General features: G+C 32.0%; 1 protein-coding gene across 1 annotated transcript; it reads left to right on the forward strand.

Moving 5' to 3' along the window:
- The first annotated feature begins 8,464 nt into the window (after positions 1–8,464).
- Positions 8,465–11,219, forward strand: LOC144573201 (putative E3 ubiquitin-protein ligase SINAT1). Its single transcript, XM_078322913.1, has 4 exons — positions 8,465–8,635; positions 9,278–9,584; positions 10,047–10,433; positions 10,721–11,219. Exons 2-4 carry the CDS (start codon positions 9,351–9,353, stop codon positions 11,039–11,041), a joined length of 942 nt encoding a protein of 313 aa, XP_078179039.1. The 5' UTR covers positions 8,465–8,635; positions 9,278–9,350; the 3' UTR covers positions 11,042–11,219.
- Positions 11,220–27,340: the final 16,121 nt, after the last annotated feature.

The following is a 27,340-nucleotide window of genomic DNA, read 5'->3' on the forward strand; positions in this document are numbered from 1 at the left end:
ATCTCATTTGAAAGAGAAAATTACGTAGAAGACGTCCATGGTTTTAGATTTGTAAATTTTCTCACAGATCGTGAGAAATATTGACGAGATTGAACGGAAAAAAAAACTCAACTCTAAAAGCGTGTAGAAGATGTGTGTATGATGTGTCTAGTTTTTTTTTTCAAAATACTTGGTATCTTAGATATGAATACTTGATATATTATATATTAACACTTGTGCGCATATGTATCCATATTTGCATGCGTCAGTTATAAAATCTATCAAATATTAGGTGGTCCTTCAAGTAATTAATGAAGTACAGTTAGTTAATGGTCACTACAAGTAGTTATTGACCGGGGGATGAATGGGAGAAATTGACTGGGGGATAGTTAGTTGATCCCTAAAAATAATAATATGTTATAAAATAAAGATAAACAAGCATAAACAAGAATAAACAAGATAGAGATAATGTAAAAAATGACAATATCTTTATTCATATATTTCTCATGCATGTACAAAGTACAATACAAGATTACAAAGACTCTATTTATAAGCCACAAATTATGAATGAAAAATCATCTATATTAATTACAAGAATAAATGAGAAAATTAATTCCAATAGTAGTGGGATATGAATTCCAATAGTAATGGGGTAGTGAAGAATGAATGTTGGGAGTTATGGACATCCACATTAATATTTTATTCATAACATTCCCCCTTGGATGTCCATTACATAAGAATATGCCTCATTAAAATATTACTAGGAAAAACCTTATGAGATAAAAATCTAATGAAGGAAAAATAATACAATATTCTTCTAAATACGCAACTACAGCCTTACCAGGAAAACCCAGTGGGAAAAACCATGGTTAAGGAAAATATAGTGCATATTAACTCCCCTCATAACAGCATCAATCAAGATCTTTAATTCGGAGAACTAGCTTTTCAAATATTTCAGTAGGGAGCGCCTTAGTGAATAAATCTGCTAGATTTTTTTACTTGAAAGGATTTGCTGAATATTAATAATATTATTCTTTTGGAGATCACGTGTGAAATTTTTTTTGGTGAAATATGTTTTGTTCTATCTCCTTTAATGTATCATTCCTTTACATTGAGCAATACAGACAATATTATATTCATATATGATCGTTGGAATGATTTCTCTAAAAGACAAGCTACATGTCTGACAAATGTGTTGAATTATAGATCTTAACCAAACACATACTTGACTTGCTTTTGTGTATTGGTAAATTTTCTCATAGGTAGCAAAATATATGTTTAATTATATGCTAATATTTTTGCATAGGAAAAAAACTATATCTTGTTAATAAATTTACAGCAAATAATATATCATGTATTGTATATCAATTAAGACACATGAGTGCTCATATTGCACTATGGCATGGTACTTCATGACCAAATAGCTCTTCATTATTTTCTCGAGGTCTAAAATGATATTTATTCACATCTAATGATCTTACAACCATCGAAGTGCTTAATGGATGTTATTTATCCATACAAAATTATTTAAGCACTCTTGCAATATAATTTTCTTGATGCATAAAAATGTCATTTTTAAATGTTCAATTTGCAATCCAATGCAAAATTTTGTTCTTCCAAGATCTTTCATCTCAAATTCTTTCTTTAAATAATTTATTGCTTTTGAAAGCTCTTCAGGAGTTCCAATGATACTTAGATTGTCAACATAAACTGTAATTATAACAAAATCATTTATATATCTTTTCATGAAAATACATAGACAGATTGTATCATTCTTATATCCATGTTTCAATAAATATTCACTTAAACGATTATAGCATATGCATCCATATTGCTTTAATCGATATAAATATTTATTCAATTTAACTGAATAATGTTCTCGAGAACCTAAATTACATGCTTCATGCATCTTAAATCCTTCATAAATTTTCATATAAATATCATTATCAAGCGAGTCATTTAAATAGGCTGTAACAATATCCATTAGGTGCAAATTAAGTCCTTCATGGACTGTCAAACTAATTATATATCAAAAAGTTGTTACACTCTTAATAGTCACTAACCGTAGTAATTAGCAGGGAACACTAATTAGCCATTAGAAGGTTAGTATGTGGATTAAATGATGGTCAAGTTTTACAGACCATAGACAAGGAGTTGTCATTTAATCACATAGATACATGTTGCGAACATGGTATTTGATTGACCCTAAATGAAACGTTATATGGTATTGTGTTTGTGTCATTAACGGTTTCATTTGTGTTAAGTTCTAAAGTATGAGGTGGGGTCTTTCTTACATAAAAAGTGTGTATTCGTAAGTGTTGTCTAACGCTATCCGTAAAATATAGCTATAACGGTGACATTTCAGTACACATGACTTGTGCGGAGGAAGAGATGATTAATGGAGAGTAGGATTATCCTCATGCGGTATGATTAATGGAGAGTAATCATATATGATAATTTACTCCAGATCAAGAAAAGATTAAGTTTGCAAGGATGACACATACCTACCTTGAACTCAATCTGTTACTATGAGACGAGAGAATTAACAAGAGTAAATAAGTTTACTTAAGGATCGTGATATTGTACTGGACAACATCATCTATGTAATTAGGGGTCATAATGTACTGCCAGGTGCCACCTATGATCTGTAGAAGTTAAAACAGTTTTAATTCTACTGCCAATATAACACAGATCCTATCGGGTCACACCGTATAGAAAGTAATCAGATAATCTTATGATTAATTATAAATAGTTATAATTAATCAATAAGATGGTTTTATAATTAGTTATAAATGTTATAATTAATTATAAATGTCATAAAGATGACAGTCTTAAACATATTAAAATTACAAGCGTGTATGACACGTTATGTAATAGTTATCACAACCGCAATCGCAAAGGAATATAATTGTTTAGAACAATTATAAATATGGATTAGTATATTTGGGCCTTACTTATATTTAGAATATAATTAAGAAAGCCCTATAAGTCAAAGCCCAAAAATCTAGGCCCAAAACTATTCATTATGGGCCTTGTATTATTCATTCTGGGCCTTTTTGTGCCCAGGGGTATTTTGGTAAAGTGCCAAACCGACCTATACACCCCAAAACCGACCCAGTGAGGCTATATAAAGGGGTGAAGGGTTGGTTCTAAGCAGTGTTTTAAAATGCGGCCGCATATGCGTATGCGGTCGGCAACCGTGCTCATAATGTCCATGCGGTTTTGACCATGCGGTCCGAATATACGGTCATGCGGATTAAAAATGCGGCCATGCGGTTTGAATATGCGGCCATGCGGTCCGAATATGCGGCCATGCGGTATGAATATGCGGCCATGCAGTCTTTCCATGCGGTTTTGATAATTTGATTGTATTTTAATTAAAATTTATATTAAAAAAGTCAAAAAATTATTGTTGGTTATGTTATTATGTGAAAATAAATTCAAATATATGAATATGAATATGAATATATATATATATATACGTGAATTTTTATTTTAAAATCCGCATACCACATATGCGGTATGCAGTGGCCTTCCGCATGCATGAACAAAACCGCATTTTAAAACACTGGTTCTAAGGCATGCCATTTGGATGGTAAGGTCTGCAATTTTGACTGATCGTCTAATGGTCAGGTTTCTCTCCTTCGTGCCTTTTTCCTCTCAAATAGTGTTTGGGTTAGGAAATAAATATATATGTAATTGACATATATATTTTTGTGAGTTGTGAGTTGTAATCTCGTGAAGTCTACAGTAATTCTGCTTTTGCACGAGGTTGTGAAAGTAAGAGTATCTGCGGATCGTGAGACAACTTTTTTTGCTGAGTGCCGCGGATAGAGTAGTTTCTGGCAGAAGAAATATCCACTCTCTGGTTATTCCTGGTGGATAACTGATAGAGGCATCAGGCATCTGGTGCTCCAAGTCTGGCAGCAGCAACAACTCCGATGCAAGGCTAACAGCAGTTCCAATTCGAATTAGGAACCAAGGTATAATGTTATGATAATTTATTTAGAGGAGGGTTTCAATACCTCATCATACCTCATATTTTATATCTTCATTTTTAAAATTTAAATTGTTGATCCGAACTGTTCAACATGATATCCATACTAAAATATGGTTGGGATGAAATTTTATAATTTTTGGCAATTTTTTACTATTTTTTAAGATGGGTAGAAAATCACCGTTTTTTGAACTATCCAAAACAGTGATTTTGTACATATCTTAAAAAATAGTAAAAAAATTTCAAAAATTATAAAATGTCATCCCCAGACATATTTTAGTATAAATATCATATTGAGCGGTTCGGATCAATAGTTTGGACTTTGAAAATGAAGATATGAAATATGAGGTATGATGAGGTATTGGATCCCTTCTCATTTATTTAATTGTTAAATAAATTTAGTTTTAGAAGTCAATCGGGGAGTAGATCCTCGGCTTAAAATAGATGTAAAATTTTGTTTTACGGTCTTTTCTGTACTTAAGCCAATACAAGGGTTGCAGCAAAATCCAACATATTTTCATAATTATGCTCTTTAATCAAATCAATTGAGCAAGTAATCTCGCAAATGCCCGGTTGTGATTTGATAATAAACATACATGTGACCATCTTGTTGATGTATCAATTAAAACCATAACATATTCAAATGGTTCACATGTTGGATATAATGTTCCACAAATATCATATTGTATACGTTATAGAAACAAAATCAACAAATAAAAATTCATCGGATTAAAGAATCTTCTGGTTCTTTGATGAGTGTTCACATTAATTCTCTATTTTTTTCGCATCGTTATTGATCCGAAATGGCCTAACTGGTCATGCCAAACTATAAACATATTCTTGTATATAAACTTCTGGTTTACAATAACATGTGCTTTAATTGTACTAATATATGTGTAGTATAAGTCGGAGGAAAAACATATGCAATTTGTTTTCAATATGCATTATTTTTCATTAGTTGTCTCAACATGATATCCATTTCGGCGGATATTCTTAAAGCTTAACAAATTTCTTTGAGACTTACAAGAATATAATGCATCATCAATATAAACTTATATTCCTCCATATAATAACAATATTGCTCTTCCGGAGCCTTCAATAATTTAACAATTACAATTAATAAAAATTTAAAAAAATACCACCACAATAACAAAAATAATAACAACAATTGCAAATAAGTAAGAAGTACTATAAACATTACTTCAACAATGAAAAAATATATATAATTGAATAATTTTATTTGCAAATTCTATTGGGAAGAGAAACATTATTGAGTTTGAGTCAGGTCTAATCCATTACATGTCAGACCATGTAATTAATCAGACAAAGTTAAAATAGATAATAACTAGATTATATAATATATGTAATATCTGTTACAGATTTGGAAACCTCCCTTTTATCAAGGCTATTTAAAATCAAGGTGTAACAGTTAAATATATATATTTTTTCTTTTGTTAAGTAAAATTATGTCAGTTACTTATAGAGTAGGTATATTCTTCTGGTTATGTTGATTTAAAAAATCAATGTTTTCCATGCAAAATCAATCATTAATAAATTCATAAAAAAATCAACAACATCAAAATGAGCAACATACATCAATTTGGCTAAGATCGAGGTCATCTTCACAAATTAAATGTGCTCGATCCTTTTCTTCTTATATCTTAGTGATGCTTGATATAGGTTAACATGATTTTTCAGTGTACTACATGTACTTTGGCGTACGACATATATGACCAATGATAACATGAATTTTCTTTTTATTATTCTTTATAATTTTCTCTTTCTCATTATCATTCCACTTCTGGTGGAATTGTATATTTTAGGATAGTCATTATGATAATAACTTTGATATTGTCCATATTCATGAGTTTGTCCAAAAATATTATTATTATATATTACTACATTCACTTCAATGAATGAAGCATAACTAATTAAAATATTTTGTTCAATCATAAAGAGATAATATATTAACTCGAAATATTTATTGAATCTTCTTCAGAAAGATTACATCATTAAAAAAAAAAATCCACATCATATAAACCTTATTGAAATCTTCTTCAAGAAGATATATTGAAATCTTCTCATATTAATTTTTGTAAGTTACATAAATCTTCTGTAGGAAGATTACTTGAAATATTTTTCATTTTTTTTGTTGAAATCTTCTTCTGGAAGAATAAATTATTGTAAAACAAAATTAATATCAACATGATATAAATTTTGTAGATCATATAAAATTTCTTAAAATCTTCTTCAAGAAGACTTTAGTATCTTTTAAAATCTTCTTCAAGAAGATTAAAGAAAAATATGAACATCATATACATCTTCTTCTTTGGAATTTTCTTCAGGAAATTTCTTAAAATGTTCTTGAACAAATTATATTTTTTGAAATCTTCTTCATGAAGATTATTATTCAAAAATAAAATTAACATGAATCTCATATAAATTTTTGATATCATATAAAATTTCTTGAAATCTTCTTCAAGAAGAACTTCTTGATATTTTTAGAAAACTTCTTCAGGAAGATTAAATAATTGAAAAATAAAAAAAATAAAGAGAGAAAGATGCTTAAATTTGTAGAATATTGATCATCGAACGCTTTTGGTATGTTTAAGTTTGTTAAATAGGTCTCTTTAGACTTATATAATGAGCATAGTTAAATAAACATATTAACGCAGTATAAAGTAAAAAAAAACAGAGAGAGTTAAAAAAAAAGTGTAAACGTCTCAGAACCATTCAACAAAGTTTAATCCCTTTAGAGCTAATTCTGCTATTAGATCTAAAATGCACATTTTATTAAAATTAAGCTTCAAGCCATTTGATGAAATTGCTAAAATGGCTTCGGGCCAATTGAAATTGAGAATTTGTTATTAACATATGGCTTCGGGCCATTGGATTAACATTATATAAAATAAAATATTAACATAATATATTATAAAGGTAAATAATTAAAATATCAAAATGTTATCTTGAATCTTCAACTAGTAGAGCTCTCGTGCTGATAACATGTTATAAAATAAAGATAAACAAGCATAAAAAGAATAAACAAGATAGATATAATGTAAAAGATGACAATCTCTTTATTTATATATTTCTCATGCATGTACAATACAAGATTACAAATGCTCTATTTATAAGTCACAAATTGTGAATGAAAAACCATCTAAATTAATTACAAGAATAAATGAGAAAATTAATTTTAATAGTAGTGGAATATGAATTTCAATAGTAGTGGGGTAGTAGAGAACGATTGTTGAGAGTTATGGACATCCACATTAATATTTTATTCATAATAATAATAACAATTAATAACAACAACACAATTATAATAACAATTATAATAATAATATATATTTTAAAATTTGAATAACACTGTGCACGATTGTGAGTGCATGAATTTAATACGACTAAATACATGCATTTAAACAAGTTGCCTTAATTTGAAGGACAAGATCTAATTGGCATTAAATGTCTAAGTTCGAATTTAAGTCGCCTGAAATTATAATTTATATTTAGCTATACGCCTATACGGGATCTTAATTATTTTTTTTCCTCTCAATTTTGAACAATAAGTTGAGCTTATACAAACAATTAGAAATAATTATCTCATTGAGATTGATTAAATAGAAATATGAATGAAGGTCATATTGGACCTATAGAAGAAAGGAGATGCTTCTTGAATAGCCAGGGCCCAGGGATCGTAAACAGGCCAAATGGGCCAGAAAGGAAGTTTGTACTGGGCTAAGCCCATTTAGACAAGTTCATTCTTCTCCTAGTCCTGTACTCCTGTAGATGTTACTTGTTTCACGCGCTTGAAACATTGTATCGAAAAGGACCGACTCGGATGGGATGAAACCAATACACAGATGACATCATATGTCATTACTTATCTTTTCTCATTTAAAAATACTGGCTAACAAAACTTGAATCATAAACTAATATTTAGTCACGAAATTAGAACTTCAACATCGTCCAAAAAACAGTTTAGGTGCATGATGCCTTTTGTTAGGTACATGATGTATCCCAATTCAGTCATGATCATGAACTTCATTTGGTAATTTGTTGTTTTCGGAGCTTCGGGCACTGAATCCGTACCCGATAAACCCATCCAATATTCCAATTAGCGAAACGAAACAAACACGTTCATGTTGGGGCGATGATCTTCCGAGTGCGAATCCTCTGAGATATCTCATATTTTCCGTGACCGACGTGTCCGGTGTCTATTCGGGGCTGACGTGGGGGCCAGTATTATTTTAGCTTTGAGATTCGCACAGAACGTATTGTAACGGTTGAGATTTTCTAATAAGTCACGCAAAATATGAGATATCTCAGAGGATGAGAATTCTGATCTTCCTCTGTCGCCTTCCTGTGCAGTGGGGTCAATAGTCATAGTCAATGCGCACTTACACTCTTTTGCGTGAACCTTGCGTATTTCAAGAGTACAATACTATTTCAATGAAAACGGGACCCATATAAGTGCAGAGACTCGGTGTTGTTGTATAGTCAAAGACGCTCCACCGCACGGAGAAATTTCCAAATAAGATTTTAATTTTGAGTTCCTTTTTCAGAAGGCTACTTTCCAGCCAAATCAAACACTTCTCTTTCTCTACGCTTTACTCTCTCTTATTCAACCAATCTGCTTTGCTTCCGATGCAAATCAAGGTGCGAATCTATCTTTCGGTAATTAACTGTACTTTTTTTTTCAATTTGATTTAGGCTCTTGTTGAACTGCATTGATGCGAGTTGCTTTAATTTAATTTTGCCGGATGTAATTCAAAATGTAGTATGCAGTTTCATCCAAATTGTAGTTTCTTGGATATGCGTTGGATCGAGGGGAGTTTATTTGAATCCAATTTGAATTTTGGTTTTACCGATACTTTGATCTTAAATGAAGAGGGGAGTAAAATCGTCACCATTTTGGGCTAAAATGAAAAGGAGACTTAAAACTGGTTCAAGATTGATACAATTTGTTCAATAAGTGAGGAAATTTGAGCCCTTTCTCTCTTGATAATCCCTTTTTATCTTCTCCTCTTTGAGGTTGCCTAATTGTCAAGGAAACTTCTCCTGCCTTTGCTTTTTATCTTGTATTCTCACAAGACTAATTCTTTTACCAGAAATCTCTTTCTCTCTCTCTCTCTCTCTCCAGCTTTTTTATAAAACCCAGCTTATTCATCAAACAAGAAAGACAAAAAAAATGCAACCCGTAATCAGAAAACAGAAACCAATATAACAAAGGATCGTGCTCAGATGAGCACTGTCACTAGCTGATAAATGACAAGTTTTTTTTTTCAATGTTCAATGCAGGGGTACTGAGTCATTCTGGTAAAGGAAAAAAAAAAGAACAAAAAGAATTTACACAATAATTAAATTATTTGTAATGGCAAGTGGGGCCCACAGCACAAGAGACATACCTGAATTAGAAACAGAAGATGAGATAGCAGTGCTTGAAACCTTGCCAGTTGTAGACCGATGCACATTTTTTAAAGCGTCAAATGCAATGACACCCAAATCAGAAGCAATAACAGGTCCAGTGTTGACCTCTGCCACGAGTGTCAGCGACCTATTTGACTGCCCAGTCTGCACCAACTCTTTATGCCCTCCCATATACCAGGTTCTCTCTCTCGGCCTGCATTTTTATACGAGAATATGAATTATTTCAGCAAAAAAAATATAAGAAAAATTCATACTGTACATCACTACATAACAAATTCCATAATTTCAAGTGCTTACAGAAAGTACCTGTAACGAGTATAAGCCCTAAATGGATATTTGCAAGACATAGGAAGTTATAACTTTGGCGCTTAATTGAGTGATCTGAAATATACACCGCCAATTAATTTACTTTTGTATCAGTATGTACAGCTTGTGGTTTTTGCGAAGAAACTTGTCCAAAACACGAGCATCAACTAGAGGATAGGAAAGAAAGAAATATATATGTTGACAATATATACATTCAGTGAGAACCATTAACTTACAATTTCTACAGAATGGATGAGTACTGATTGATATTGTCGGCCAGAACCCCCTTATTTATCTGTTTAACATCCTATATTGATCCTCTCCTCTCCTGTAGTGCCCAAATGGACATGTCCTGTGCTCGAGCTGTAAGGCAAGGGTTGAAGATCAGTGCCCCACATGCCGGAGAGAACTGGGAAGCATACGTTGTCTCGCCCTTGAAAAAGTGGCCGAGTTTCTGGAACTGCCATGCCGGTACCAGTCTGAGGGCTGCACCATGATCCTACCTTACTACCAGAAAATAAAGCACGAGAAAACATGTGAATTCAGGCCATACTATTGTCCCTATGCAGGATCAGAGTGCCCCACCATAGGAGACATACCTATGTTAGTGGCACATTTGAGGAGTGATCACAAGGTTGATATGCATGATGGGTGCTCATTTAATCATCGGTATGTGAAGTCGAACCCACATGAAGTGGAGAATGCCACTTGGATGCTCACGGTAAGAACCTTCTTTCTCTCTCTTTTTTTTTCTTACTTTTTGCAGTGTCAAAAGTTCACCAATCAAATACCTGTACTTAAGTTACAGCTTCTATAAGAAATTTTGTTTCAGATACTGGTACAGATATGTATTATTGCCTATTACTTTATTGAACAATTAAATTGCATATTTTGCTAAGTTGTATCATTGTGTCAATTAGTGTTTTCCTTTGTTCATGACATCTGTTAAGTTTCAGAGGTGTGCTAATTTGTGGTGTCATTTTCTTTCGCTATGATTTGCTTTAATAGGTATTTAATTGCTTTGAGAAACATTTTTGCCTCCACTTCGAGGCCTTTGTTCTTGGAAAAGAACCAGTTTATATGGCATTCTTGAGATTTATGGGAGAAGAGAGTGAGGCAAATAATTTCAGATATACCCTCGAAGTTGGGGGCAATAGCAGGAAGATGGTATGGCAAGGAATACCGAGAAGTATTCGGGACAACCATAGAAAGATTAGGGACAGCTATGATGGCCTCATAATTTACAGGAACGTGGCTCTTTCCTTCTCCGGGAGTTCAAGTAAGGAACTCAAGCTGCGTATTACTGGTCGCATCTGGAAAGAGGAGTGAGCATTTTGCACCCCTGACCATACAGAGTTTTGTATTTCTACTGTTTGTTAGTCTTTCCCTTATTTATTTACTTGTAATTCTATCGGAATGATTTATTTACAGTGTCACAATTTGACACAAACTCTCTGGTTCGTTCGTTATCAAATATAAATAAATAGGAGCAATATATTCCTGTTTATAAGAGGTGGTCAATAGCACTTCAGTTGGTTTCATCTGGTGTTTGACAAATTGGCAATATTCATCACTAACTTATTATTGCAATCTACCAACAAAAGCTCACAAGAAAGGAAACATGACACTATCTAATTGATATTTACTTTGCGAAGTTTGCATGCATATTATTTGCTCAATAGAGAAAATGTAGTGCTACCATATTTCATCTAATTTGTCTTCGTTAGAATTTTTTTTTATTATTTTAATAAAATATATATTATTTTAATAAAATATATATTATTTTAATCAATGGTAGGTGTTAGTAGGTCACACTAGGTAACCTGTCAGGTTAAGATCAACATCTAAATTATAGAAAAGTAGATAATGATAAACTATTAAAATTGAGTTATAAAATTCCATGCCATTTTCTTCGACAGAATACAATGATCAACAGATATAACCATTTTTCTCCAACAGACTGCAGTTACTTAAAAAATCACACAAATACATTCCTTATTTTATCATTATTCTCATTTTATAGTGGCAATAACACAGAACAGGTCACCAATAGCACCTGAGATAGGCCCTGATTCTGGTGTAATAAACCTTGTGACAAATCAAGGCCTCTTCAGCACCTTCTCCAATCCCCAAATTCATGAGACCACCTTCATAAAATATATGGTACAAGTGTCCAATAGCCACTTTCTCTGGAAATTCCTTCTCTAGAAATAGCAAGAAGAAAAGGTAATAATTATGTTTAATGCAATTTTGTCTTTACACTGATACAAACACCACTCCTTCGATCAGTTCAGTATCTCAGGTCGTGATAACAGTATAGATCTTGATAAGGCACATGGTCCATTATGTGCTGCATTACATCATAATAGCAAAACCAGACCACTAAGCCTAATTTTGATAGATTACTATCTAGTGCTGCCCTGAATTAAACCGAGGAAGTAATGAGCTGAAATGAAAGTTGTGTTCTTTTCCAGTGAGTTTTCGGCTTTTCGCACTCTTGGATGAGAAAGTCTGGTTCAACAAGCATTGACCGTTATTGCCATTATTGTATATGTTGCTATGTCATCCTCATCCAAAAATATTGTTATCAAGTTTATACCGTTGTAGAAAATGAAAAAAAATTAAAGCATCATCCAACAATGACAATGGAATATTAAAATGTTTGCAACCAAAATTAGTAAAGTACCAGCCAGAATCAAACAGAGAGCAACAAATGCAAAAATATTGTTATTGAGGGAGGTTGCCTACAAGTTTTTACACACACACAATCAATATTGAACTAGAATGAACATTATTTTTTTTATTTTAAAACACACAGAAGTTAATTTTATAATGCTTTAGAATCTTAGGATTATAAAAGCATGAAGTTGCATGCATTTTATACAGGGATCTATTAATTTTTCATTTAGAACCTGTTAATTGTACATAACATAACACTTACCAAAAATAAATTAAATTAATTTATGACAGTCCATCAGGATACAGAGGCTTGTATTAAACTGAAAATAGATCTATTTCCTTTGTCATAATTTTGTATTTTCCTTAATGAGCATAAAATATACTGACATCTGTCATTCAAAAGGATCACAATAATAGAACCGGAAAGAAAAAAAGTACCTGTACCAGTAATGATAGGTTTTGCTGTATGAAATCCAGAATGTCAAAATTGAACACCTAAAGGTATTAAGGGGATTTGAGACCTGAATATTTATGACTGGAAATAAAGAAACTGTGCTATATATTGGGTGCTGAGTCAAAAATAGGTGGCTCGAAACAAACCCAAACAAAAGATCAAAACCAAAAAGAAGCACCACAACTCCACAAGGTACAGGAAAGGTCATCGGAACAGTACGTGTCGTACCAGTCTAGCTAGTTGAATTCATACCTACTGGGCAAAAGAGTGTAGACTTCAACACTTCATATTCTGTATACTGTAGCAGTACAAAGGAACCTAAATACTATTGAGCAAAACAGAAAATGTATTTAGTAACAATTTACCCCCAATTTTCCATCTTTTCAGTTAATGGTGAAATTTCAGGGTTTGTCACCTTCTGGTACTGTAGGCATAGTTAGAATCTCAATGTTGTCGCTCTGGATGCGCTTTCTTTGAAATTATTGATCATACCCAAGAGATATGTCTCGGTTTCACCTTTAATTTTGTAGTTTGATTGTTTGATCGGAGACTAAATTTGTATCATAAAAAATAGCTGAGGTGAGGTGAACCTTTGCATCATAAAAAATAATAACACTTGTGTGAGACTGAAATTATGATTATTCCTGTTATTGGACTTGACTTGATATTTGTGGTTGCTTTAATTATTGATGTATAACACATGCGGAAAACGACAATCACTTGTATTAACCTATTTGTATTTGCCTCTCTCAAATAGCAACGGATGCTAATTTAGAAAATTATGCTTGTCGGATTATTATGTCAATGTAATCTCCGAAATATATATTAGCTCATTGGTTTACTACCAAACATTTTATTTAGTACATGTGAGAATTAATAAAAAAAAAATAGTTATGAAAATCAAACCGTTAAAATTTGTAAAAAAAAATATGAGAAAGTGAGTTTTTGACATATGGGCTCATCTTAATTCAATTTAAGTAGATGACAGTTGTTAGTTCTGTTTCTTCCCTCGCACATAACTTTTATCTCTCGTGCGGATTTTGATCTGTTATTTATTTAAAAATTTGCGCTGATTTTTTTTAAAAATCTTTCTATAAAATTAAAAACATTAATTTTTCGTGATGAATGAACACTTCTATTAATTCGATTGCCACTCTCAAATAATAGACGACTATGTCTAAATGTTCCCAGAGGCGGATCTAAAAAGATCCAATGGAGCTCAATTAACCCCATTTAATTTTAAAATTTTTGTATTTATATTTAATTTTTGGGTTCGACTAACTATCTCAGCCAATTTTCCCCATTAATTCCCCAGTCAATAACTACTTGTGGTGACCATTAACTAACTGGACTTCATTAATTACTTGGAGACCATCTAATATTTGATATATTTTATAACTAATGTGTGCAAATATGAATACCTATGCGCGCAAGTATTAATATGTAATATATCAAGTATTTATACCTAATATACCAAGTATTTTAAAAAAAACTCGACACATCACACACACATCTTTTACACATTTTTAGAGTTATTTTTTTTCTTCGTTCAATCTCGTCAATATTTCTGACGATCTGTGAGAAAATTTGCAAATCTAAAACCATGGATGTCTTCTACGTAATTTTCTCTTTCAAATGAGATCCATGATGACGTACTTTCGGATTGTCCGTCGTGCAAGTATTCATACCTCGTCGTGCAAGTATTCATACCTCGTCATGCAAGTATTCATACATCGTCGTGAATACCTTATCGTATAAGTATTCATATCTTGTCGAACATGTATTCATACCTCGTCATTCAAGTATTCATATCTCGTAATGCGTGTGTATATAATTCATGTCTGAAGTGCTTGTACATAGCATATTTTATCAAATTTTTTTATATGACACATGATGACGTCTAAAAATATTAATATTAAGTAGTGCAAGTATTATACATCGTCATGCAAGTGTAAATATTTCATATGTCAAGTGTTAGTAACTAACTAAATTTATGAATTTTTTTTTAATTTTTCATATGACACATGATAATGTATGAAAATATTAATTTCAAATATTACAAGTATTTATGCCTTGTCATACAAATGTTAATAGTTTATGTATTAAGTGTTTTATCTAAAATATTTTATCAACAGTTTTTTTTTAATTTCGGCATCAGATGATGTTTGAAAGTACTAATATCAAGTATGCAAGTATTCATATCTCCTAATGTAAGTGTAAATAGTTCATGTATCAAGTATATGTATCTAACAAATTTTATTTTTTTCATATGGCATTGGATGATGTCTAAAAGTATTAATATAAAGTATTGAAAATATTCATATATCATCATGCAAGTATGAATAGTTCATGTATCAAGTATTTTTATCTAATAAATTATATCAAATTTTTTCACATGACACTGGATGATATCTGAAAGTATTAATATCAAGTATTGCAAGTATTCATACATTATCATGCAAGTGTGAATAGTTCGTATATCAAGTGTTTGTATCTAATATATTCTCTATTTTTTTTTCTTATGACACTAGATGACGTTTTAAAGTATTAATATCAAGTATTATTGGTATTCATACTTATAACTGAAGTATGAATTGTTACGTTGAAAAGTATCTTAATTAAATTTTTTTTTTTACAAATTACTCTATTTGGTACTTGATTGTATTAATACGTAATATGAAAAGTATTCACACCTGCACATTTAGTAATTACTCAAGAATTGCTTCATTTACTACCATAAATTTATAATACATTTTTCATCTAGTATTTCTCATAAAGTTTTCTCAAAGTTTTTCTTATTTCTCAAACCGAACATGGTGTTCGGGTTATTTTTTTAAAAAAAAACTGAACTTTAAACTTTAAGTCCGGTTTACAATTTTTTTTTCAAAACTGAACTTCAATCTTTGTAGTTACTCTGATCTATAAACAAAATTCTTTATGACAATACAGATGTCAATATGATGTGGAGAGTTCTTGACATACGGAATTCACTGGTTTATATAGTACATGGCAATATGGCATTTAATAAGATACCTATTTAGTGCAAAAAAAAAGCCACAAGCTTTTCATGTTTTTATTTGCCACAGAGCACCTGGCTTCCACCTTTTTCATGTTATTTTATTACCAAACGCATGAATTTTGGTTTTTAATTCAGCGAGAGTTGATTGTTTAGTAACTCCAGCGAGAAACAAGAGTTGGCAAAGAGAAATACTGATGGTAATTCTAACGAGAAATAAGAGTTAAGAAAGAGGAGCAGGTGAGACGGTCTTCATAGTCTTTGACTTTCATAGTTAATAAGTTAGTTATAAAAAGATAGTTAGATGGGAGATGAATGAGGGATAAAAATAATTACTCTTAATTTTTTATATAATTGAACATAAAATATCATGGTATGGTAAAATTGACCCCCCCCCCTCACCGTATAATTATTTTATATAATTGACCCCATTGTTCGAAATTCTGGCTCCACCCTTATATGTTCCAAATATATATATATATATATATATATATATATGAGAAGGGATCTAATTACATTCTTTTTTTGTGACACCGAATTACACTCTATATTTTCAAAGTTCAAACAGTCGATCCAAACCGTTCAACATGATGGATATATTAAAAATTCAATAGTCTAAATATTTTTTGAATTTATTAAGATGGGTACAAAAATTCAATGGTCTAAATATAGCGATTTTGTTAAATACTTAATAAATAGTAAAAAATTCCAAAAAATGTATAATTTGATCGCCAAGCACATTTTAATATATCTATTATATTGAACGGTTTGGATCGACTATTTAAACTTTGAAAATCGAGAGTATAATTCGGTGTCACCAAAAAAAGATGTAATTGGATCCCTCCTCATATATATATATATATATATATATATATATATACACACACACATATTCAATTCGTTGATTTAATGCCTGACATTTTATTAAAAATATTCAAATTCGACTCATATCGAGTTAAAAGTCGATACTAATAAAAAATCGAACAAATGAAACATGTAAATTCTTTGTTCACATTCCTGTGATAAATAATAAAATGTATACAATACAAACTTGGATAATCCAAATCCAAAATGGTTGTAGCGTTATTGGCAAACGGGTCTACCATCACTAACTAATTTATCATAATCAATTCATAGAAAAATGAAATATAATAGTGCATGCTAATTCGAAATTTGTATATATCCCCATCAAAACTTCTCTTTTTAGATATATCCTCATCACAACTCTAAAATTAGTTATATCCCATCAAAACTCTATTATTTTATTTATATCCCCATTTCTTCATTTGACCTCTTAAAATTTATAATAAATATTAATAAAATATTTAAAAGACTGTTTTGCCCTTCATCAAAATTACGGTACTAATTCCCTTTATTTAAATTCTGATGGGTTAGGTGATCTGAATCAAGTTGCTGGTCGTGTCCCTATTGTCACCTAAATTAGACTCTGAGAACTTGATATATTATATTAGATTCCTTCGAGATAATTTGTGTTTCTTTAATTTGGCTTTGAGTAAGAGTCATGCAGACTCTATTGAGAAGTGTGTTAGCAGTTGTGGATTCTTTGTTTAACGCCAAAGTCTTTGCAAAAAAATAAATAAATAATTCTGATGTTAGGTATGAATTATTTTCTTTCTTTTTTCAAAATAATTTTGTTTCTTTCTTGTCACAGCTCTGAGTAGTTTTGCTGGTCATTCTGCATCTCAATCGTCTGTTCTCATCTTAGTCCTTTTCTTTCTTCCCCCTCTCACAAAAATTGTATATCATGGACGGAGATTCAAACAACACTAAGAAGTAACCATAATCAGGATGATAATTTCTTGAGCAACAAAGACAAAATAACCCGTAAGAAGTTGAAGTCAGTGAGGAAAAAAAAAGATGCAATAGTCAATGATACAAGGTACTTTCTTGTTGATAGTTCAAAATTCTGATATTTTTCCCAAACTAATTTAATATTATTTTTTTGAAAAAGGGCATAATGCCAATTTCATAACTTTAATATTTAGCATAAATAATTTTATCTATTTTCTTGTAGGGGTGCTAATACTGGTACTGCACAACAAAGGAAGAGAGCATGTCCACCAACTATTTTCAAGCTTCTTGAAGCAGAAAATGTATAGGCATTTTATCTAATTTCTTGCCAAATGATAGGAACCATTTTGTATATTCTATAGTCTTTTTGAATTACGGACAATCTTCTTGATTTGAATCACTAGACGATAGTTTTAGATTTTTTTTTTATGTTTTAATGATATTTAAAAGTCATTTGCATTACAGATAATGCAAGGTTATTTGTGTTAGTATGTGAACAAGGTTACGAGGGTAAAACTGGAATAAGAAAATTTCTGTTTTATTTGAATTTCACAGCCAGGTGAATTTCAAAGCGTCAAGTTGTTATCACTTGACTGTACTTTTGTTTTAATTTGATAAAAAACAATGTTTCTAGATGTGAGATATAGTGCTGGTACAAACGAAGACTCCTCTTACTTCTGCTTGAATTTGATGACAAACAAGGTTCTAGATGTGAGATGATGGTGCTGGTACAAACGGTTAATTTGTTTTTTTGTTTCTAGATGTGATGTGAGACTCCTCTTACTTTTGTAGATTATATACTTGGAAAATTAATTCAACAGATGTGCATTTTGGTAATTATTGACAGAATTCTTGAGAGTCTCTTCTAATGACCTGTATTTCCAATTTTCACTAAGCACATTTTCTTCCTTTGCATCTATAATACGAAAGTCACAGGAAAAAAGAAAACAGCAAAAATTATATTTCAAATTAAGGTGTTCTAACAAGTGAAACTTATTGTTTACAAAACCATGTTTCAAATTTTTCCTTTGTGATCAAATAATCAAAATCTTTTGAGACGTTGAAAAAAAAACCCTCAATTCCAAAACAAAGTTCAAGTTTATTGAAATAAAATTTTAGTTATTTGAACTTCAATGAATGAAACACTTATACATGAATATTTTTTTTTCCATATGACTTTACCAGATTGCTTCATAGTTTAAAAACATATTGAAGAAAACTAAAATCCTCTTATGGTTTCATTATTTTGTTGAACATGATGAAATAGGGGCATAATAGCCAATATTACATTTTCCACCGGAATATCATTTCAGTATTGCATTCTAAGAGTTCTGGTGGTATTTTGTAAATACTAATAAGGACATTTTTCATATATGCCCATGGATATTTTGTATTTCCATGTGTAACCATGTATATTAATTTGTTTTTTTTTGTATAATTTTCCAAAATGCTGGTACAAATAAGGTTCTAGATGTGAGACTCGTCTTACTTTTGTTTGTTTGTAAGGTGTCAAACTAGAAGATAGGCAACATCTTGTCAGAATTGAAAATTTCTGTTTTTAGCACTTTATGTAGCTTTCTCATATGAAGTTGTCAAAATTTCACATATTTCTCTGGCAGACAGAGGCACATAGTTTTCGTTTAGCATCTTTTTGTTTTACTTGAATTCCATAGCTTGGTTGTAATCTACTTGAATTTCATAGCTTTCTTTTAGCATCAATTTTGTTTTGAGACCTTACAGCTATAGTACTCCTGGCCTAACTGGTACAAAAATGAAAAGTGAAAGATGATTGTTAATCTTAAATCACACATTTATGTAATGTTATGTAAAATTCAGGTAAATTGTCACAAGTGGTGAAATTCTTAAATCACCATATTTATTTCCTTTATTTCATACAAGTAAGATTTCCAATCAGCTTAAAAATGACAACGTTTTTTTTTTTTTTTTTTTTTTTTTTAATTCAGCCTATAATACTATTGGTTGGCCACGGTCAATGCAGCACCCATGATTGCAATTAATCAAAGAATGTAAGAATTGAACAAAGAACAAACGAAATCAATTTGATTAAATCTCATAAAATGGAGCAAATGCCAAGTATTAGGTGAAAATCATACAATCCCTTCATAATTCGCTAAATTGACTCCACAATTATATTCATTATTTATACACGATCGTAACGCAACAATAATAAAAAAAATTTGGTTTGCTATATCACTTTGATCGACCAACTCCGCGCCTGACCGACTAACTCCGCGTCTTCATCTACTTCAATGCGATCTCTAACTGGATCATTTTTTGGCGAGGTTAGTAATTTCTATGATCTCTGACTGAGTTGAAATTGATACTAGTGCTATATCTCCAGTCATGCATGGGATTTAATCATGGCATGAAAGGAAGTTTTAGCGGAGAGAAAAAGGAAGAGGATTAGTACTGTAATTTTTGATGAAGGGCAAAACAGTCTTTTAAATATTTTATTAATATTTATTTTAAATTTTAAGAGGTCAAATTTAAAAATGGAGATATAAATAAAACAATTGAGTTTTGATGGGATATAACTAAATTTAGAGTTGTGACGGAATATATCTAAAAAGAGAAGTTTTGATGAAAATATATACAAATTTCTCTTAATTATATGTACGTCTGCTTTCTAATAGATTAATAAAAAACTCACTGTATTCGAAGCAAAATGGACCAACGGATACAGATCTATTCCTTGCATAGTTTCATATTATTATAAATAAATTCCCGAGTTTTTTAAAAATAACCATTTTTATAAATATTTTATTAAAAATAACCTGGGTTTGGCGGGATTTTTAAAAATACCCAACCCGTGGAAAAATTCCACGGCCCGGATTTTTTTTACTCTGCCCCATGGAAAAAATTCACGGCCCGGGGTCTCTATATAGGCCACAACAGCACTTTCTCTCTCCTCCCAAATCATTTTCTCAAATTTACACTCTCTCTCCTCCCATCCGAATTTTCTCCTCTCTTCTCCATATTTTCAAGTAAGTCCCTGTTCACACGCAAGCGTATACACAAAGTTTCAAGTACAGCTAGTTGTACCCTTTTAAACCGTGATTTAGCTTTCGAATTAGGTTGCAAGTGCACAACTTTCGTTCAAGAGTATAATCAGGTATCGATCCTCAGGGATGGTATAGTTCAACTCGGAACCTTTGCTTGTCTCAGTTAGGTACTAGATTTTGAGAAAATGTTGGTTTGATTTGTTTAAATTCCTAGGTTCAATAACAGAAAATGAAAGCAATTAAACGTTTGGTTTTACTTTGATTTTAAACGGAGTTTCTAGGGTTTTAGATTTCATCCTCAACTCTGCCTCTCTGGACCTTCACGCGACCCGCGTGGTCTCCCATGCGACTCGCGTGGTCCTCGAGTGAATGCAGCATTTGGCCTGTTTCTGAGTTATTCACTTGTGTAAAGATCTGTTGACTGTACCTAATATTCCTAAACCTCAACTCTCGTTTATTGGCTTAATGAACCTGGTAAGGATGTGCAACTTCACATTCTTAGATCTACAACCTCAAACTCTCGTTTATTGGTATTCAACTCAAGTCATTTGTCTAGTTTGCTAAAGGTATCCACTATGTCTCAATAGATGGAAATTTCACCTCTCAGTTACTATTGATCTCACCTCTCGGATCTAAGATCTATCTCAAATACTTTATCTAATTGCAAGAAACATCAAGGTCAAAGTATTAGAAGAGATGCAAGAAATATTCAACAGTAGACATCAAGATTCATTCAAACAATCTCAATCAAGCAATGGGAGAATAATACTCAGGCAAATAAACACAAGAAAAACTCAAATTCAAGTTCAATGCATTACAAACAGAATCTCAGATTACATCAACCCTAGAAACAAGAAAGATCTACTCAAGCATCATAAAAAAGAGATAAGATAAGAAACCATGATAAAACCGAAGGAGGAATTAGTTGCCACCCTGCCCTCAAAAAAAAAACCGAAGGAGGAATTGGATTTAAGAAGAATCTTCAAATCTTCCCTCCTCAGCTCCCTTTCTTGAACGACACTCCAAAGAGCTAGGTGGTTTGAACTTCTTGAATTTTCTGAATACCCCCCTCCAGTGGCAGAGGGTCGTCTATTTATAGCTTTCACAAAACGAATACTTCAAATTTGGGCCTTTACTGGGCTTCATTGGGCTCCCGCTGTCTGCTCTGGGGACTCTTGACGTGAGTCGCGTCACCAATGATGCGACCCGCGTTGGAACTTGTCTGATGCGCCTCGCATGAATTGGCAGTGCGACCTGCGTGATGCGCCTCGCGTCTTGTGGTGGCGTCAGGGTGGAAATGCGACTCGCGTCGGCCATGATGCTGGTCGCGTCAAAATCTCAGAATGTCACAGACTTTCCTGATTTCGCCAATTTCTCTGCAAAATAAGAATAAAATCGTAGCAGTACCACATTCTATATATATTCAATGTAATGGACGCTATTTGATGGTTCTAAACACATGTTTTGGTATTCAAATTGGTCAGAACAATAGATCAAATATGGCAACATCAGTCCCTCTATTTTTTTTAAATTTCGTTTGCAGTGTCAAAATAGTTGTAGATTAGTCCAATTATGTGTAGAATGTACCAAAATTAGTATAATATAGTTGTAATTAGTGTTAATATATTTAGTTAGTTCAGTTAGTATTAATTAGTTTTAATTATGATTAATTAATTACGGTACAGAATTTAGTGGTAATTAGTGTTAATGTAAGTACCAAAATTTTTGTAATTGGTGATAATTAAGGTACCAAAGTTAGTTTTAATTTTATTTTGAATTTTTTAGGCCAAAATTTTACCATAATTAGTATTAATTAGTTGTAATTAGGGTTAATTAATTAAGGTACTGAATTTATTAGTAATTAGTGTTATTGTAGGTACCAAATTAGTTGTAATTAGTGATAATTAAGGTATCAAAGTTAGTTTTAATTTTGTTTTGATTTTTTTATTCCAAAATTTTACCATAATTAGCCTATTTTATCATATTTTTATCGCAATTAGTGTATTTTAGCATATTTGACCCGAATAAGCATATTTTTATTGCAATTAGCGTATTTTAAGCCAATTTGACTATATTTTGGCTTGTTTTAGCATATTTTATCCGAATAGCATACTTTTTGCATATTAGCGTAATGTGGCATATTTTTACCGCAATTAGCGTATTTTACTATTGATAGAGAATATTTTTGCTTGTTTTAGCATATTTTACCCGAATAATGTATTTTTCATATTAGCCTAATTTAGCATATTTTTACCGCAATTAGCGTATTTTAGCATATTTGAGTATATTTTTGCTTGATTTAGCATATTTTACCTGAATAACATATTTTTTGTATATTACCGCAATTAGCTTATTTTAGCATATTTGAGTATATATATTTTTTTTTCATATTAGCCTAATTTAGCGTATTTTAGCCAATTGTAGCATGTCTAAATTTTTTTTAAATGTATGATGGCTAGGGGACGGCCTAGGAGACCACCACCACCCGACCCTGCTGATGAGCCCATTCCCGTTAACAGTCCGAAATATTTCAGTCCTTTGTTATGGATGAGCCACAAGGAGCACCGAGTCTCACTGGCATCCCGAGAGGTACCTGACTACTTTTTTTCTTTGTTTTTTTTAAGTTTAAATTCTGTCGAGTTCTTGTATTTTCAGGTTCTTATGTTGTTTACTTTTTTCAACGCAGAGTGAGGATAGGAGTCGGTATTGTGGTATGCAGTACTACTCGATGATGGACCCGTATCTATGAAATTTGGGATTGTACCATTTGGTTGATATTATGGAGGAAGAGACTAAGGCCATTAATGCGTCCCTTATTGCAGGACTAGTGGAGCGATGGCGTCCCGAGACGCACACGTTCCACTTACTGTTTAGAGAGATGACAGTAACTCTCCAAGACGTGAGTGCCCTATGGGGTTTGCCCATCCAGGGTGAGCCCGTTGGTGGCATATCTGACCCCACTGAAGCTGAGGAGAACACGATTAATGCCAGACTCGAAGAGTTGTTGGGAGCGAGGCCAGATATATGCGATAATGATGGAAAGTCCAGGTACGCTCTGAAGAGGACAAAGCTGCGAACTCTGCTTCAAGTAGGTCTGCATTGGCATTCCATGCCGCTTGAGATTGAGAGGTACTCATACAAACTACTCTAGATATATTTATTTTGTACTCTATTTTATGCCGAAAAATGAGTTACTTTGTAATTTCGACATTACTAATACACACGAGGCTTCGTGATGGACTTATTTGGTTCTGTCATGTTCACTGATTCAAATGGTGATACCATTCCAATGTGCTATCTAGAGCTGCTGCGAGACCTTCAAGCGTCAAAAAAGTACAACTGGAGTGGGGCTGTCCTGACACATTTTTACTACAACTTGTGCTAGAGTTGCAAGGTCAGTATGCTATTGTTATGCACCTGCAGTCTTTTTTTAATTATCTAACTTGTCTCTGACGGCTAATATTCTTCAAATTACAGCCGAAAAGTAAGAATATGTATGGGCTGGTACTTCTACTGCAGCATTGGGCTGTGTATATTCTTCTTCATCTTCTTCATCATTAATGTCTCAGTCTCCTTCCCCCCATTCATCCCCAGTTTGCAGATTCTCCTCCAGTACCTCGTTCATAAATTCAAATTCTGACTCGTTTGGATCTTCCTGTACTGGTGGCGGTCTGGGGAGAGGATTTGGTTCAGGCCCAGGTAAGGATGAAGGACCTCCATACACGAATATAGGTGGGATGGAGATTGCATTCGGGGTGGGATAAAAGGTGGAGATTGGGGTGAATTACTGTATATTTTTGGTTCTGGTTCTGGCATTGGTCCGGGTACGAATAAAGGAGTGTGTGGTTCATAATTTGGTTGATAACTTTCTACAACCGAATTTTGGCCTGAACTTCCAGTCCCTGACTCTCTGCGAATTCTGCATGCAAAAATTTCGCATAATAATTCGCCGGACCTCACAACCTGCGCGATCAGGCCTCTCAATACCCCGTCATCTCCCAATGCGATTCTGACATACTTTCCTACGTAGACCATTCGGGCCATTATTTCTAATTCCCAGCGATTCATATTGTAGCCGCTCACTTCATAAATAAGCGATTGCAATTGCTCAAATGAGAAATTTTCATCAACCCAAAACGTATTTACTAGAGGTTTGGAGTAACGTGCCCCATTCTGGTCAAAAATGAATTTTCCTCCAAAATGTATTGAAATTCCAATAGGCATGACCAATAAACTACATTCGTAAATTGTAAATATTTTATCAGTTTACTGATTTCAATTGTGAACAGTTGTGAATAGTAGTGAACAATTATATATGAACAGTAAAGACGTATATGCACAGTATATGAACATTACATGAACAATAATGAACATTAAAGACGTATATGCACAGTATATGAACAACAAAGACGTATATGAACATTACATATGTATATGCATAGTATATGAACAATAAATACGTATATGCACAGCATATGAACAGTAAATAAAAATACGTCTATGAACAGTACATACAAATATAAATAGTAAATACGTAAATGAACAATTGCATGAAAAATGAAAATACCTCATTTAGCAGCTGAACAGTAACTCCTTTCTCCTCCTCCCCTTCTCTTCCTCCCCCTTCTCTTCCTCCTCCTTCTCCTTCTCTCTTTCAGATTCTCCTTCTCTCTCGTCTGTGATTAGAAAACCCTATTTATAGTGTAAAAATAAATAAATAAATAAATAATGGTCGGGCCGTGGAATTTTTCTACGGGCCGAATAAGAAATCCCGAGTCGTGAATATTATCCACGGGGTGGAATAAAAAATCCCGGGCCGTGGAATTTATCCACAGGTTGGGTATTTTTAAAAATTATGCCGAACTGTGGTTATTTTTAATAAAATATTTATAAAAATTGTTATTTCTAAAAAAATCGGAATAAATTCAAACAACAAAATTAGTAAGTTTTTTCGCAAATAATTTATCAAGGCATAGTCGATTTTTTTTTTTGACAAATAAGTGAGCAACTGTTGATGTTTTCTCAGAATTTTTAGTAAACCCCTTGTTTAATTTTTAATAAAGATTGTCAGAATTTTTGGTAAACCCCTTGTTTTCTGAGAAATTTTAATAAAGATCATTGTTTAATTTGCAACTCTAAAATAGGAAGCAAGCACGCTTAGAAAATATTTTTCTGGCAAATGGACGGAAAAACTTGATTTTTCCTTCCTATTTAGAGGATACAAGAGTTCTGGATTTTGTATAAATTTATTTTTATTTTTCCTCTTATTTTCTCTACTATTTTTTAGATAAATAGATAAGAGTAATTGAGTATAGATAAGGTTATGACCTCTCTCGGTCTCTCCTATCCTCTTATCCAAAATTGAATAATACAAGTTTGAGCAACTAAAAATTTCAAGTTTGAGTAATTGAGTATAGATAAGGTTATTCTTCTTCTTTTTTAGAAAAAAAAAACTGACCATTTGTGATTGGAAGGTGTTAAAGTGTAATTAATATATATATATATATATATATATATAGAGAGAGAGAGAGAGATAGGCTAATGTGCATTCGAATGTATATGGTCCGAAGTGCTTACGGTCCAAATTTGATTTTTCAAAATTCAAACGGTCGATTTGAACCGTTCATCTTGTTCTCCATATTAATATGTGCTTGGAGACAAAATTTTACATTTTTCTGAATTTTTTTACTATTTATTAAGCCACTTTGAAAATTGCTGATCCAACGGTGGCTGCACAAAACAGTAAAACAGTAAATCCTCTACTTCAATTGAACCGTTGGACCCACTTAGTTCAATTGAAGTAGAGGATTGTTATTTAAAATATTCCGATCCGTTGTCTATTTAAAATTTGTGTTGAAACAAATTTGAAAAATCTTTTTATAAAATGAAAAGTATTAATTTGCACACAATTAATGCATACTGCATGCGTGCGGGAGACAATAACAGTCCTATTAATTTGATTGCCTCTCTCAAATAACAATGAATGCCAATTCATAAAATTAATTAATTAATTGTGCTCAGCTTACGAGACTATGTATGTATGTATGTGTTGAGAAGTTGCTGGTCTTGTAGTTGTAGTTGGCAATTTCGATATATAGATAAGAAACAGGAAGGAAGGGATTTCATTATCCAGCACAAAACAAAACAAAACAAAACAAAACAAAACAGGGGGGCTTCAACATAAAATAATTAATAATACTATTCACCCTGCAGCATTTCTAAAGTATCCAATCATTTATTGGTTATTGTAGTGTGAGGGACTTGCTACATGTTCCAATCACAATAGTAGCTTCACAATTCGCTTTTAGCAAACCACTAAGTTTGGAAGCATCAACAATTCAAACTCTCATTTGTTAAAATAATTGACAAAATAGTAATTCAAATAATCTACTTGCAAATGTTAAATTGATACGATAATATTGTTTAATTTAGATATATTACAAATTAATTTAGAGTTATTATTTATTTTGTTATGTAACATGTTATATTGTATTATTTAAAAATAATAGTATAATCTCTATTTTGGAATAACTTTTAATTTTATATTATAATGATGCATTATGTGAGATGTTTAAGAAATTATAATTATATTTAAACGTAAAGGGTTTTTCAAATTCTTGTGAGTTGTGATATGTACCCGCTCT

The sequence above is a fragment of the Carex rostrata genome, chromosome 21 (genome assembly GCF_964058835.1).
Source record: "Carex rostrata chromosome 21, lpCarRost1.2, whole genome shotgun sequence".
NCBI classification, from domain to species: domain Eukaryota; kingdom Viridiplantae; phylum Streptophyta; class Magnoliopsida; order Poales; family Cyperaceae; genus Carex; species Carex rostrata.

Coding starts and splice junctions, on each gene's coding strand:
- LOC144573201 (XM_078322913.1), top strand. CDS start 9,351: ATGGCAAGTGGGGCCCACAGCACAAGAGACATACCTGAATTAGAAACA. Junction 9,585..10,046: donor TATGCCCTCCCATATACCAG/GTTCTCTCTCTC, acceptor CCTCTCCTGTAG/TGCCCAAATGGACATGTCCT. Junction 10,434..10,720: donor ATGCCACTTGGATGCTCACG/GTAAGAACCTTC, acceptor TTGCTTTAATAG/GTATTTAATTGCTTTGAGAA.